Source organism: Daphnia pulex, chromosome 9 (assembly GCF_021134715.1).
Source record: "Daphnia pulex isolate KAP4 chromosome 9, ASM2113471v1".
Classification (NCBI taxonomy): domain Eukaryota; kingdom Metazoa; phylum Arthropoda; class Branchiopoda; order Diplostraca; family Daphniidae; genus Daphnia; species Daphnia pulex.
The window spans coordinates 8487690-8500854 of NC_060025.1; the positions used below are offsets into that span (position 1 = coordinate 8487690).

Below are 13165 nucleotides of genomic sequence, written 5' to 3' on the forward strand. Positions count from 1 at the left end.
TATTATTCCAATCCAAACTGATATCAAGACGTCGCAAAAGGCCAGTAACGGCAACCAGCGCCAACTCCATTGACCCCAAAACGAAATTCATAACATTCGTGTTTGCACATCTGTTGGAAAGAATAAAATGATTATTGGCTGTATGGATTCAAAAAATAAAATTGTTTCCTATTATACATCTGTACTCATGTACATATATGTTTTCATGTACAGATCTGGTACATGTACATACACATTGCAGGTGCACTTCACACTCTTCATGTCACTGAAACTCTGAGCAGCAATGGGACAAGGAAATTATCTATGTTATTTACAAATTTACACAAATTTACCTGTAAGAAATAAAACTCTACCTAACTCTTAGCTGGGTTGCCTTCTAAACCGAAGTAAAAACAGCCACAACAAAAAACAAAGTTGGGTAATTATTATGACATTTAAACATTTCTGTACCACAAAAAATTGCTCTCATGTTTGAACAATATTTGAAAATACATGATAATCAGCTGAAGATTATTTTGGCGAAGAAATTTAATGAAATTATGTTAATATCTAGTAAATCGAGTGTGTTTGAAATCTTGCCAGATCGCTAACGGATGTTCTCCTCTATATATGATGAAGAAAACATAAAATTCTAAAGAGTATTACTTATCAAAAATGAAAAAAAGTAATGATTCACCTACGCCACCACCGGCAAATTTACCATCAATACCAGATCCCAAAAAGATTCTTGTAAAACCAGCCCCGGCTGCCAGACTAGTTCCTACTAAGAAAACGATTCCGGCTCCTCCCAGACCTAAAGTGGCTCCCGCTTCCCCCAAAACGGAACATGTTAGCCCAGCATCTGAAGACAAATCGGCAGCTCCTGTTAAACCATCTCCGATAACAGCAACATCTGAATCAGTTACTCCAGTCAGTCAGGGATCATCCTCTCCACAAAAAAGCCCTGCAACTTCCAAGAGTATTTTTCCGGCCAGATCGAACGGACCGGTACCAATACCACCAAAAATTGTACCGGCTGTTGCCCAAAACTCTGTAGCCAGACCAGCAGAGGCTTTAGGTAAACCGTCCACGGTACCGGAAATATCTTCGTCCAAGGCGACTTCCGCTGAGGCTCCAAAGCTTCCGGTCGCTGCTGAAAAACCACAATCAGAAGGTCTTACTGGTGGCGGGAAAGAAGAACGGACACCTATAAGCAGGCCAAAAAATCTTCAAACAAGATTTCCTGGAAAAAGATATGCAGAAATACCCTTTGGTTTTTCTTTTGTTGTTGTCTGCCGTAAAACCGCAAGAAATGGATCTGTAGTATTGCAACGGAGGAGTGGTTAGAGATATACTGGAAGGGAGAGAAGGAACTGGAAGAGGTTAAAAGAGAAGAGGAAATGGTTCAGGAAGTTTGACATGAAAAAATATGACCCGAAGAGGAAGAATAATTGAACTGAGAATGACTATAAAATTATTCTAATAGAATAACTATACTTAATCAATAATGCATTCTGGATGCTATCAATAAACATTTTTTTAAAGATCTCTTACGAAAATTATTGTGTTGACTCCTTATTCGCTCCATTGTTGAAAGAAACGAAATAGTAAATAACTTGTCTTCGAAATGCTCGTCCCATCACCCTTAGTGAAAATAGGAAACCATTACAAATTCAAGCAATTTTTTAACAGGACCAGATAAGACTTACCGGGAAATATTCAGAATTTTTAGCATTAATAAGCTGCTCGATTTTGATTTCGAGGAAATTTTAAAGTTAGTTAAGTTAAAAAATTTTGGGTTAAAGTTAAAATTTTAAGTTAGCTATACCTTTCTTTTGTTGCTGGTTGTCGATGCATTTTACGGGCATTTTATTGGGAGGAGCTGATGCAGCGTTTCCACATTACTGTCAATCACCATTTGAGTCTGTAAGCACACGAAAAATAAATCAGAGGTTAAGAAGTGAATTGAGGAATTCCACTAAACTACACATAAAATTTATTTTCGCTCTAAAAAATATTACCGAGTTGCATAAGTCCTAAAAATCTTGTGGTAGTGATATTGAAGATTGTTTGATGTTTTAAAATTCCATACAGTACGCGAGTGGGTCAATAATGGAGTGAAAACAATTTCGAAGAACTAAATCATTTTTTTCTCCATCGAACCCTGGAACACATTGGCGAAAACTTGGCTACCTACTTCTTTCAATTCAATTTCAAATATAAAATATTTAAAACTTTTCTTTAGAGGAGGCCAAACCTATCAATTTTTATTCTGAAATTCCTCGGTATGATTTGGTAATAATACTCTTCAGATTTCACAATTTCAACCAAATGAAATACAAGAGCAGAAATTCAAATTGATAGATTCAAGTTATGTTATTTTAAGACAAGTGTGAGTTAAGTTATCATCGTAAGTACCACATGACAGTTTTAAATTGTACAGCGGAATTCATTCCGCTCAACCCTAAGGGTGTAGACTTATTTTATTTAGCAACTTCAAAGAAAAATGAAGGCCGTCTAGCCTTCCTCGACCGCGGCACGCCCCCTTTTCCTCAGACTTATTTTTGCTCTGTTACAAGTAACACGCGTTGACAGAATGTCTAGATATTGCCCATCGTCTAGTGAATTTTTCGATGGCCAGTTTTTTTGAGCCATGTGTTGGTTTTTCGAACAACCCAGGCTCGAGTGCGAGTGAACGCACGATCGTGAATTACGTGGCCGTTCCCTATCATCACCAATCATCTTAATTATCAAGTAAGCCCCCGACGCCCGTCGCTCTTTCTCGTTCGATTTTCGTTACGTTCCCCGCTGCTAGACAAGTACAATCTTGACGTTTTTGGACCTGAGGGGCTCGGTTTTGTGCTCCCTTTCGACGACCGTTGCGTGGGAGTCAATCAGGCCAGCAGTAGCCGGCGTGACGACAAAAGAGAGTATATAGAAACGGTTTTCTATTTTTATAGCGACGACGGTGGCTGCTATGATGATGATGGTTACGGCTATCGTCTCGGCCAAGATGGTTTTCATTACGATTCAGAGACTGGCTATCGTTATGGCGATGGGAGAGACGTTCGTTTTTAGTCGCGTAGAACCAGAATTGCGACAAACGCGTTAGATCAATCGCCCCACACCGAGTACTGGAACGATTTCCCCTCTTGCAGAACAGCAGTAAAGACTTCGTTTGCTGTCGTACCGACCAGCGATCAAGCGGCTCACGAAGAGCAAGACCACTCTGAGAGGAAGTAGTATTAGGCCGTTACTTCCCAGAGATCTAGTAGTTGAAGAAAAGGGGCAAGCCGCAGCTGGAGAAGCAGCAGTGCAGGAGGTAGTGGATCTAGTTCCGGCCCCTATGGAAGACTGAGTAGTAGACCTTCCCAGTATCTCAGGTTTGCGACTACTTTCAGTCCCTAAAACCATATCTCCGATGAGATTTCAATTGTATGACGACCGTGCTGATATCCACCGACATGTCGAAAGCAATCCTGAAAAAGATTTCTCTCGATGATGCGACACAAACTTTTCTCTGATATTCCCCCAAACTTGAGGGATCGGATAACTTATTGAATTGGTGGGTTGGATACTTGGATTACCCGCCGGGTCCTCCTAAAATCGTACAATAACTTGTTAAAATCGGGCTAAAATCTATCATTGCACAACATGAGTCGTTGCTTATTACTCAAGTTAGAATTATGGATAGGCCTGTCGCACAACCGCTTGCGGACCTTTACGCTCATCGGAACGTCCGTTTTCGTACAAACGAGATCGTACAAACGAAATCCGTCTCTCGTAGCGTTAACTGCCGGACAAGTAAGCGTTAAGCGCCCAGTGCAGGTCGCTCTCCAGCAATAGGGGCGCGCTTATGTTGCAATAACCAGAGAGCGTCGGAATGCGCGATCGCGTTCGCCGAGCCGTCGGCAAACTATTTATTGGATGATTCAAAACGCGTTCGACACAGGCAGAAAGCGCGCTTATTTCTGCCAAGCATTCTGCTTACCAACAGATTCTTATAAGCAGCGCTGAACATCCTGGCTCAAGCATCAGGAGTAGCCGCGGCGGCCGCTGCTGCTAATGCCTCGAGGCGTTCGAGTATTAGGCGGGTGCGTTTCGAGCCACCTAATATTTCGTCTCAATCGCGACAGCGTTTCAAGCCAGAACCGATAGTTAGCTTGAACCTTCGCTCCATCGCTTGGCTACAAGAAAGTCGGAGGTATGACGGTACGTTTCATTCAATCCGGCCTCTTGATTTCTTGAAAAACAATTAAAGATCCGCACCTTGACGTTTAATCACAGTGGGAGTGCCTCGGGGCTTCTGTGGTCATTTATTGCCTAGTATCTGGCGTTCTGGCCGTATCTGGCTTAACAAGGCTCCAAGATTTTTTCATTTTTACAACAAATCAGAGCCTTGTAGGCGACGACGTTCGTTTTAATCACCACCACGTTGCACGGACCAGAACCGGTCATTTGAGGTGGAGATGGCAGGCGGAATGGAATAGCGGGCCATCGCAGTGGTTATTGCTCCATCGCTTGTCTCCAAAAAAGCCGGAAGTACGTTACTGAAATCCGAACCCTTGGCTTCTTGAAAAAAGATCCCTGAACGTTGTTAAATCTCGATCGCAGCAGAAGCGCCTCGGGGGCTTCTGTTTTCATTAAAGATCGCCTAGTAACTGTCGCATCAAAGCTCCCAGATTTTTCATTTCAATTCTTAAACTATAACGAATTAGAGCCTTTTTGCTATGACGTTACAACCACCGCCACGTTGTATGTCCAGAACCGGTAGTTCGAATGGGAGAAGGCAGGCGGAGTAGAATAGCGGGCCATCGCCGTGGTCATCGCTCAATCGCCTGTTTCCAAGAAAGGCGGAAGTACGTTGCTTAAATCCGAACCCTCGACGTCGGGAAAGACAATCAAGTCGTGCACCTTTAATTAATCACAGCGGAAGTGCCTCGGGCTTCTGTCGTAATTAAAAAATTGCCTAATAACTGTCGCATCAATGCTCCCAGATTTTTCGTTCCAACAAATCTGAGCCATTTCCAGTTTGTGCGGTGACAAGTATCCAACTTGTCAGATAGGCAGAAGACATTTTGATCTTAAACGGGTCTAAAAAGCGAGCTGTTAGCTTAGCGGTCATTAATTCTGCTATTGTTTACCCCTGCGCACTAGGCCGTCGGCCGAGGTGCTGTAAATGAACTCGCGGGACAAATTCAAACTCTTGAAGACGGCCATCAAGTTGTGGACGTTGACGTAGACATCGTCGTAGGACGAAATGGGCCCACGTGCAACAGCTGTCGATCTAGTTGAAGCCGCTGTGACTTTGCGCGTCAAATCGAAGCAGGTTCCAATCACGTACACCTGCCAAATGTCGCCGTGAGTGGCGCTTTTTATTTGTTCGATCCGCTTTTTGAATGTCGCTTTCTTGGGTCAATGTGACGACGAAACCGTGGCTCACCAGTTGGACGACGACGGTTGCAGCATTCGGTTGCATTATTCTTCCGGGCAGATCGGCTCAACGCCTTTGTGGTTGACTTCTCGTTTGTCAAGTAGCCCGGCGCAGAAATGACGGCCATAAAGAAGCCCACCGTGTTGGGGCTGCTGGTGGTGGCATTTTGGCACGACGCAAGGCCGATCGGGTAGCCAAAAGACGTCACTTTCTTGAACACCAGTCAAATCGGCTCGCAGCGGCCGGACGTTGCTGGGCAACATCGCGAATCGTGTCGGATTAAATGCTATATTTTGAGCTAGTCTCCGGGGAAAGCTCTATGGCACAAGTACTGACGAGATAATTGAGAGACAGGCGCGCGGCGGAGTCTCACCTCGTTGATGCTGATTTCAGCTTTCAACCGAGTATCAACAGTCTCAGCATCGGTTGCGTTGGATCCTACTTTTTCTAAATAACTCGGTTGAGATCAGCTAGACAGCTACGCAAAAAAGGCAGCGGATCGATATCCGCCGCTCTCACAACCGTTTGGGCAAGGCGAGACGGATTGAAGTTGAAGCAAGAGGCCGAAGCTAGCGATTCGGATTAGACACTGCCATGATCTCTCGTTTTCTGGAGGTATGGAGTTATACGCCGATATGTCACCGCTTCCTGGAACATATCATTCTTCAAATTACCCGGAACCGACGCTCGGAATTTAGTCGCCTGGCATATCGCAGCAGGTGATCGTACGACTGACAAGTTCTTATCGGCCAGATATCGAACCTTTCCTGTCGGATGTTTTGACCAGTTGTTGATCAATTGGTGTTTGTGGCGGAATATCGATTCCTGACGTAGCGATTTAGACTCTGTATCAGTCTAACCAGCCCAGTTACACGCCCGGTCCAGTCCAAGCTTTCAGTTTATGCCCTCGTCGGGCAGGAATGAGCTTTCCCCGACCAGCTTATCCGGAAAATTAGCTCGGCCTACCCTGCTGGCTCTCACTACCTTGTTGAAATTGCCCGAGATGGCCTACGTCACCTCCTCGTCGGCCAGACGGAAAGAGAATCAAATTAGCCTCTCTCTCTCTTTTTGAGCCTCGCAAGGCACTGTGAAGGTCCGTTGCAATCTTTCACATTTTTCAGCATGTTGATCGCAACCATCGCAACACCTTTTCAGTAGTGGCGTTACGATTTTATTTAAATCAGGCGAGTATGGATAGGCCGCCGATTCAAGAGAACAGGTTGCTCATCTCTCTCCTTGTCCCTTTTCGTGCCGTATTTGGAAAAACAATCAGTCTGTGGTTTGTTAAAAAAATTTCGTTTGAGTTCCGGAATCGATACGAAAATATTCAGCGCCCACTTGGCGGGAAGTGAGGCTTCGCCACTGGCCGTTTTCAGTGGCCTTTCTATCAGTAGCGGCGTTACGATTTGGTTTAAATCGCGCGAGTGTCGATAGACCACCGATTAAAGAGGGCAGGTCGCCCATCTCTCTCTTCGCCCTTTTTCGTGCCGTAATTGGCAACTCAATCTCAAAAGGGCTGGAATTGATATAAAAAATGCAGAGCCCACTTGACGCCAAGTGCAGCGTCGCTACTGGCCGTTACCAGGGGCCTTTTATAGACAAATTATGGCAAGCGTACAATTGGGCCATCAAAATAACGCTCATCAGATTCTACAATCGTAGAACACAAGCAACATTCGCAGCATCGGCTATGGCCGACGCTTAAGCTTTAAAGTCACCCTTAGGGTTGAGCGGAATGAATTCCGCTGTACAATTGAAAATTACCAGAGTGATCGCTCAGCGATCACGATAGGTAATTAGAATTGTACTAGGAAGAAATGAGAGAGACCCTAAGGGTCTTATATCCCACCCGCATCCACCCTTCTCATTTCTATCTATTTCAGTTTGCTTAATGTTGCAGTCTGCCTTATCCCAGTGTCCAGCCGGACAGTCAATCCAAGACAGGCATGAGAGGAGCGTTTTCGATTTCGAGCACCTCGTGAAGCGTGAAAGCGAACAAAATTCAGCCCAACTTTGTTCTTATGTTCAATTATGTTTGATATAAGAAAGGCCATGTCGGCCTATTCTGTTTTTCTTGTAAATCGGCTTTTTCTGGCTAATAGCCAGTTTTTTATGCCTCGATATCTCTTTGTTCATGTTACATTCTTTTCAAATGTTTTCTCATGAAATGTAATTTTTTGACACGCGCACCCCCATTATTCTCAAAATAAGTCTGAGGAAAAGGGGGCGTGCCGCGGTCGAGGAAGGCTAGACGGCCTTCATTTTTCTTTGAAGTTGCTAAATAAAATAAGTCTACACCCTTAGGGTCTCTCTCATTTCTTCCTAGTACAATTCTAATTACCTATCGTGATCGCTGAGCGATCACTCTGGTAATTTTCAATTAAATGAACATCACGAAGGAATTTCATTCGGGAAAATTAATTTAGTCAGTGGAGTTTACCGGGAATGTGGCAAGAGCAGGCTGATGGCAACTTGTAGATGTCGATGAAGATTCCCTTCTGGGGATCGCAGGGATCGAAGGAAAGCATCCGCTGGTAAACATATTTTTGCAGACATTTGCTGCCGAAACAAGGGGCCAAGGTGCGACAAGATGCACCGGGGAACAAACATTTTTCGACGCGTTGAGTCTGGGTGTATCCGGGCCAGGCGTTTTCTTGGACGATGACCCGCCATTCTCCATCGACATTCACTGCTCGGAGTGGGCGAGCATAAACAACGTCGCTAGGGCAGATGTATCCCTCGTCACCAGACCAGTGGCCCTTCTCGAAGAATTTGCCTTTGTAGTTGGAGTAGTCGAAGTGCGCCTCAGCCAAAGAGGTCAGTCCATCGACCAAATTATCGGCCGACTGATCAGCAACATCGGCGTATTTCTTCAGCACCAACGGGTCGTAATCGATGGCGTACTGAATCGAAATCAATCAGACAAAAGTAAATGAAACAGTTTGAGAAGTGTATCAAAGTGAGAACTAAACTTAATACCTTGACCTCTTTCTCCGGATATTCGGTGTCTTTCAGACAAAAAGTTTCAGTGCCGGTTTTGGCGCAGGTTGGTGCCTTTCGCGGGTTGCAGTAATTGTTGTACTTCTGGCCATAAGCTGCTGGATAGGCTGGTTTGGGATATTGTTGGGGCTCAGCAGCTGCCTCTGGATGGGCAAACACTCCAGCAAGCAAAATGGCACTGATGCATAACTGTAAATATTTAAAAATTGTGAAATTATGATGACGTTAAAGAGGTTGATCAACAATCGATTGTAGAATAAATTAATCGCACTATTATTTCCATTTGCGATAAAGCTATAACTTACTATAACAGTTTTCATTTCGATTGTGCTTTTCGTGAATGCAACTGAGTGAATTAACAAGCTGTACTGTTGATTATCAGTTGCAAACTGATGCAGATTAGTCAAAGGACGAGGGTTTTTTATACGTCTCCACCAATTCAGTGAAAAATGCACTCCATTCAGACGGTCGAGTTTACTTATTTCGACTTATTTTCAGTTTCACTCGTGGTAAACCTATTCTCACCTGAACGAACTCACTTTCCTTTATGTTTCCAATGGAAGCTGCAATTGTGATTGAAAGCAACTCAATTACCACAACAGCTCTACAGCAACTAGTTGATTACGCGTCAAAGTTATTACCACACTAAATAATTTGAATTACTCCATCAGCATTGCATAAGGTAACATTTAAATTGGTTTAGGCAAATTGCGGTTCACCTCATTTCTACCTATCGCGCGTAAATAGAGATGGTCAGCCAATCAGAACGGAAAGGGTGCAACATACGCAGCAGTGAAGACAAAACTTGTATATAAAGCTTTCCTGGTTTGTTTTTTGAATCAGTCGTATTCTGAGCAGATAACTGAAACAAATAAAATATCTAACACTGGCTAACAGAATGTCCATCAAATTGACTGTAAGTTGTTTTGTTTTTGATTGTTTTTAATCGAGAAATATTATTCGGGTGTTAATATTTTCTGAAAAATAGAAACCTACGAATGATTAATCTTTTTTAAAAACCCAGATTATTGCTTCGCTGATGGTGATTGGCGTTTTCTCCGATCCTGAGCCCAGCCACTACAAAGCTCCTCCTCCCTACGGTGCCCAGCCCAAGTACGAATACGTCGAGATTCCGCACTGCGCCAAAAACACGACCAAGTCCTGGTGCCTGGAAGACTCTGAATATCCCCAACACGAAGTGCAACAAGCCCTGGACCAACACTACCAGGCCGTCGTGGCTTTCTACAAGGACAAACTGGCCAACACTGAGAATTCAGTCGACGAATTGGACAAGTTAAACGACGAGATTTACCTTTGCCCGAGTTCCACCGATTACGTCCGTCCTTTCCGGGCCATCAACGTCGACGGCAAGTGGCGGACCATCGTCAACGGCGTCGAGTCTTACGGCATCAAGTACACGCAAACCGCTCGAATTGAAGAATGCGACGTGGTCGTGGGAACCACCTGCCCCTTGGTCCCGTCCTGCTACGAGTCCAAGTGCGTCCAGAAAAATATTTTCCATCGCTTCTTGGTCTACAACCCAAAAGACTACACTTTCCCTTTCGCCATTGAAAAATTCAAGTTGCCCGGATCGTGCGGATGCGTCGTTGGAGCTTTTCACCTTTAAAGTTCAAATTATGACTACATAAATAACACAATAAATAATATGGATTTTTGCTACATAATTTCGACTCCACTACTAACAATTGATATGCGCGGCATTTTAAACATTTAAAAAAATAACCTGAGATAAATTCGTTGGGGATGTCAGATCTGTTATCATCGTAAGACGTGGGACATTCTCGTACGCCGTAGTACTCGAACGTTGGCTACTGCTGTAATAGACCGGTAAGAGAGATGACAAACCATGAACGAAAAAGCCTGTTTAATTTTTTTGAACGACATTAAATACCCTTTAACTAACTCGGCAGAGGAGATGCGCTAAGAGGTTTAATGTTGATAACGACGCTAAAGGCTGGCGAGAGAACAGTTGACACCTTGTCTCATCAATATTTCGAGCCTTCATTCTATCATTTCTCCTCTGTTTTCCTTTTTGAAAATAAGCAATAGGGAAAATCGTTACAAAAGCACTGCGAGAGCCAGAGAATAAAATTCTGGTCTGTTCTGGTCGTTTATAAGAACGTATAGGGGAAAAAACGAACAAGATATAATCTCCCATACAAAAGAGCAACAAGTTATAGGTCTAATATAGCCCCGTTTTTATCCCTGTATATCTTTTCTTTTAGTTGTTGAGGGATAGTCGAGGAGGGCAACACACCTATGGGACATATTGCGTGCCGTCCGGTTGTTATTATCAAAATCGGAATAAATTAGGTCAAAATAAGCCCTAAGTTAGGACTTACCGAAACGTTGTACTGGTGGTGGTGCAATACTCCAATGGGATTCCAGGACTATACATTGTACAAGCAGAAAACAGTTGAGTACTGGAGGATGATTTCCAACTTCCGGGAAGATTGCGATCCGCTGGATTATTCCTTGGTGATTAAAAATTTGTAAAAATTGAAAAACGTTTAGTGTTAAAACAAAAATCGGGTATTAAACCTAAAGATATAAGTTAGTAGCACTATCTGTAATAACACATACAAAATTACTTTTTACTCCAAATAAGGATTACTTGAAAAAAATAATTCTAAATCATAGCGCAAAACATTTAAGACAAAATCTAACGAATCGTTGTAAAACCGTTTAACAAGCTTGAGCATATGCAACGCAGTCGCTAGTAAGTAGTAAAAGAGGGCGAGCTTATTCTTACGTGTCACAGAACAAATTGTGTTGTTTTTCGTATTGGTTAGCGAAACTTCAATCAATACGATATTCAAGTCAATACGAAACCAGAAAAGCAGCGTTTTCTAACGTTTATGTTTAGGCTAATATTGTCGAATGCTCTAACTCCATCAAAACATGCTGCCACCTGTCAGTCCATCACAATAAACGCTTAGAGTAATCAATAGTTTCCTGTAATCATAGTAGTTCACCTGAGATGACTATATGGAGCAAGAATAATCTTACCAAACAATAGGAATAAAAATGCCATAAAAAAACTTGATAATAGTTGACTGTGGTCTGACTGGCAAAATTTTCGATCATCAAAAGCCGAAGTTTAACTAGGTCATACCTTTAAATGACGCGTCCAGCATCAGCAGCAGTAATCCAACTCAAGTAGCTCCTTAATCATGTTGGAGTAGTAGCTAGCTTTTATTCTCCATCTTTTCTAGATGTTCCATACAAGCAAGCCTGCTAATCCAGCTGACCATCCTTCAACTTGATTTCAAACATGACTGCCCCAACATGGCTGTCCCAAATTGCTGAGTCGATGGAAAATAGTAAGTCCAGTTTTCCCATGTCGAACGGAAATCTGCTCTTGTCGCATTCACGTTTGGCTAATCGACTAAACCTGTAGAATAAATAAATGAATCAAACCAATTCGTAATGTTAACATTTTGCCTTTCTACATTATTAATAAAAATAAAAAATAAACGATGACCAGGAGAGTTGATCGCGCCGCCACATTATTTTCTCTAAAGATATGGATGGGCACCTGCCTAAATTTCTCAACCTAATCCAGCAGGAAGACTGCATTCTGCAAATTTGACGAGAAATGTGCATCCTATTGTTCTGAGCCACTGCACAGTGTGGAAAAAGCAAATTTGTTTCATTAGCTATGGCTACTCAACTTCGGACTTAGCACTATCCCACATGTATGAGTTAAGATATACCTTCTGTAGGGTGTTTGAAGCTTGGGGTAATTGACTTGACTTCTGACAGTATAGAACTCATTCATTGACCTGTCGAGTAGAAATCTCGGCTGTTAAGAAAAAGATTTCGTAAAATCAGAATAATTCTATTAAAAGGAAGAACTTACTTTATTTGGCTTTAATAGCAGCTTGTTCATGACTTCTCCCGAGTCAGGAATCTCAAAGAATTATATGAACCTCCAAATTTTGGATTGTCAATCTCAAATTCCTTTGTCTTTCCAAGTGGATGTTTTTCCCTCCATCTATGATTCAAGTTGAAAAAATGAATGGTCAATTAGATATTTTGATTGTGATGTGATCATGTGATAGCAATTATTCACTCTATCTCAACTACTTACTTTACATCACAATGCAATTTACACAAACGCACAACGAATTAATGCTGAACCAGACAATGAATCGAAAGTTCGAAACGGCAATAGACTCTATGACAAAGCGTCTTGTGTTACTTCCAATTTTTTCCATAACCGTCCTAAACGACAAGTTGCTTTACTTAATAATTCATGGAAAGGCTTTCCACATGGAATTTATTCCCACTATGGATATCGTGTCGATATTATTATAAACCTTTTTTTAAACTATTCTCTATTAACAATTGACACGACTCGCATGGTTGATGCTTCAATGAACCAATGAAATGAACTTAACTGAACCTACAGCTTATACTTAACTATTAGGCCGGCGAGCTACACACGTTTTCCATCTCCCATTTCCAACTGAAGCAAAGGGCGCATCTAGCGGTGACATTTCCAACTACATGCTAAAATGCAACAACAATGAGTGCGAATAATCAGGTTGAAAATTCAAACACAAAAATATTACGAAACAAATTAACATTTTTTTTTGTCAAGAAAAATAAAACAACTTCCCTTCTCAAGTTCCCATGAGTGGCGATGTGGTGGGTTTCGTTTTGCATCGCCGAATTTCACAATTGGTTCCCCTCGGAATTTCGATTGGCTTTTAAAAAAAAAAAAGA

At 42.4% G+C, this 13165-nt stretch overlaps 1 protein-coding gene and 2 long non-coding RNA genes across 8 annotated transcripts; 1 reads left to right on the plus strand and 2 right to left on the minus strand.

Moving 5' to 3' along the window:
* Positions 1 to 596: 596 nt before the first annotated feature.
* On the minus strand, positions 597 to 2410 carry LOC124201744. The gene is made up of 6 exons (XR_006877649.1): positions 2001 to 2410; positions 1808 to 1903; positions 1689 to 1721; positions 1534 to 1623; positions 1247 to 1297; positions 597 to 1186 (listed from the first exon to the last, which is right to left on the minus strand). It is a non-coding gene; the product is annotated as an uncharacterized LOC124201744 (long non-coding RNA).
* A 6-nt stretch (positions 2411 to 2416) lies between these two features.
* LOC124201745 lies at positions 2417 to 7716 on the plus strand. Its single transcript, XR_006877650.1, has 2 exons — positions 2417 to 2733; positions 7297 to 7716. It is a non-coding gene; the product is annotated as an uncharacterized LOC124201745 (long non-coding RNA).
* An 81-nt stretch (positions 7717 to 7797) lies between these two features.
* LOC124201743 lies at positions 7798 to 12806 on the minus strand. Of its 6 annotated transcripts, XM_046597940.1 has the most exons (12): positions 12683 to 12806; positions 12528 to 12614; positions 12297 to 12431; positions 12151 to 12239; positions 11887 to 12057; positions 11550 to 11828; positions 10777 to 10908; positions 10326 to 10462; positions 10158 to 10248; positions 9726 to 10034; positions 8393 to 8602; positions 7798 to 8316 (listed from the first exon to the last, which is right to left on the minus strand). In XM_046597940.1, exons 9-12 carry the CDS (start codon positions 10194 to 10196, stop codon positions 7840 to 7842), a joined length of 1035 nt encoding a protein of 344 aa, XP_046453896.1. In that variant the 5' UTR covers positions 10197 to 10248; positions 10326 to 10462; positions 10777 to 10908; positions 11550 to 11828; positions 11887 to 12057; positions 12151 to 12239; positions 12297 to 12431; positions 12528 to 12614; positions 12683 to 12806; the 3' UTR covers positions 7798 to 7839. The 6 variants fall into 6 exon arrangements, with proteins under 6 accessions (XP_046453896.1, XP_046453893.1, XP_046453894.1 ...); XM_046597937.1 differs by having other exon boundaries at positions 12151 to 12219; positions 12528 to 12804; XM_046597938.1 differs by having other exon boundaries at positions 11973 to 12057; positions 12528 to 12804.
* Positions 12807 to 13165: the final 359 nt, after the last annotated feature.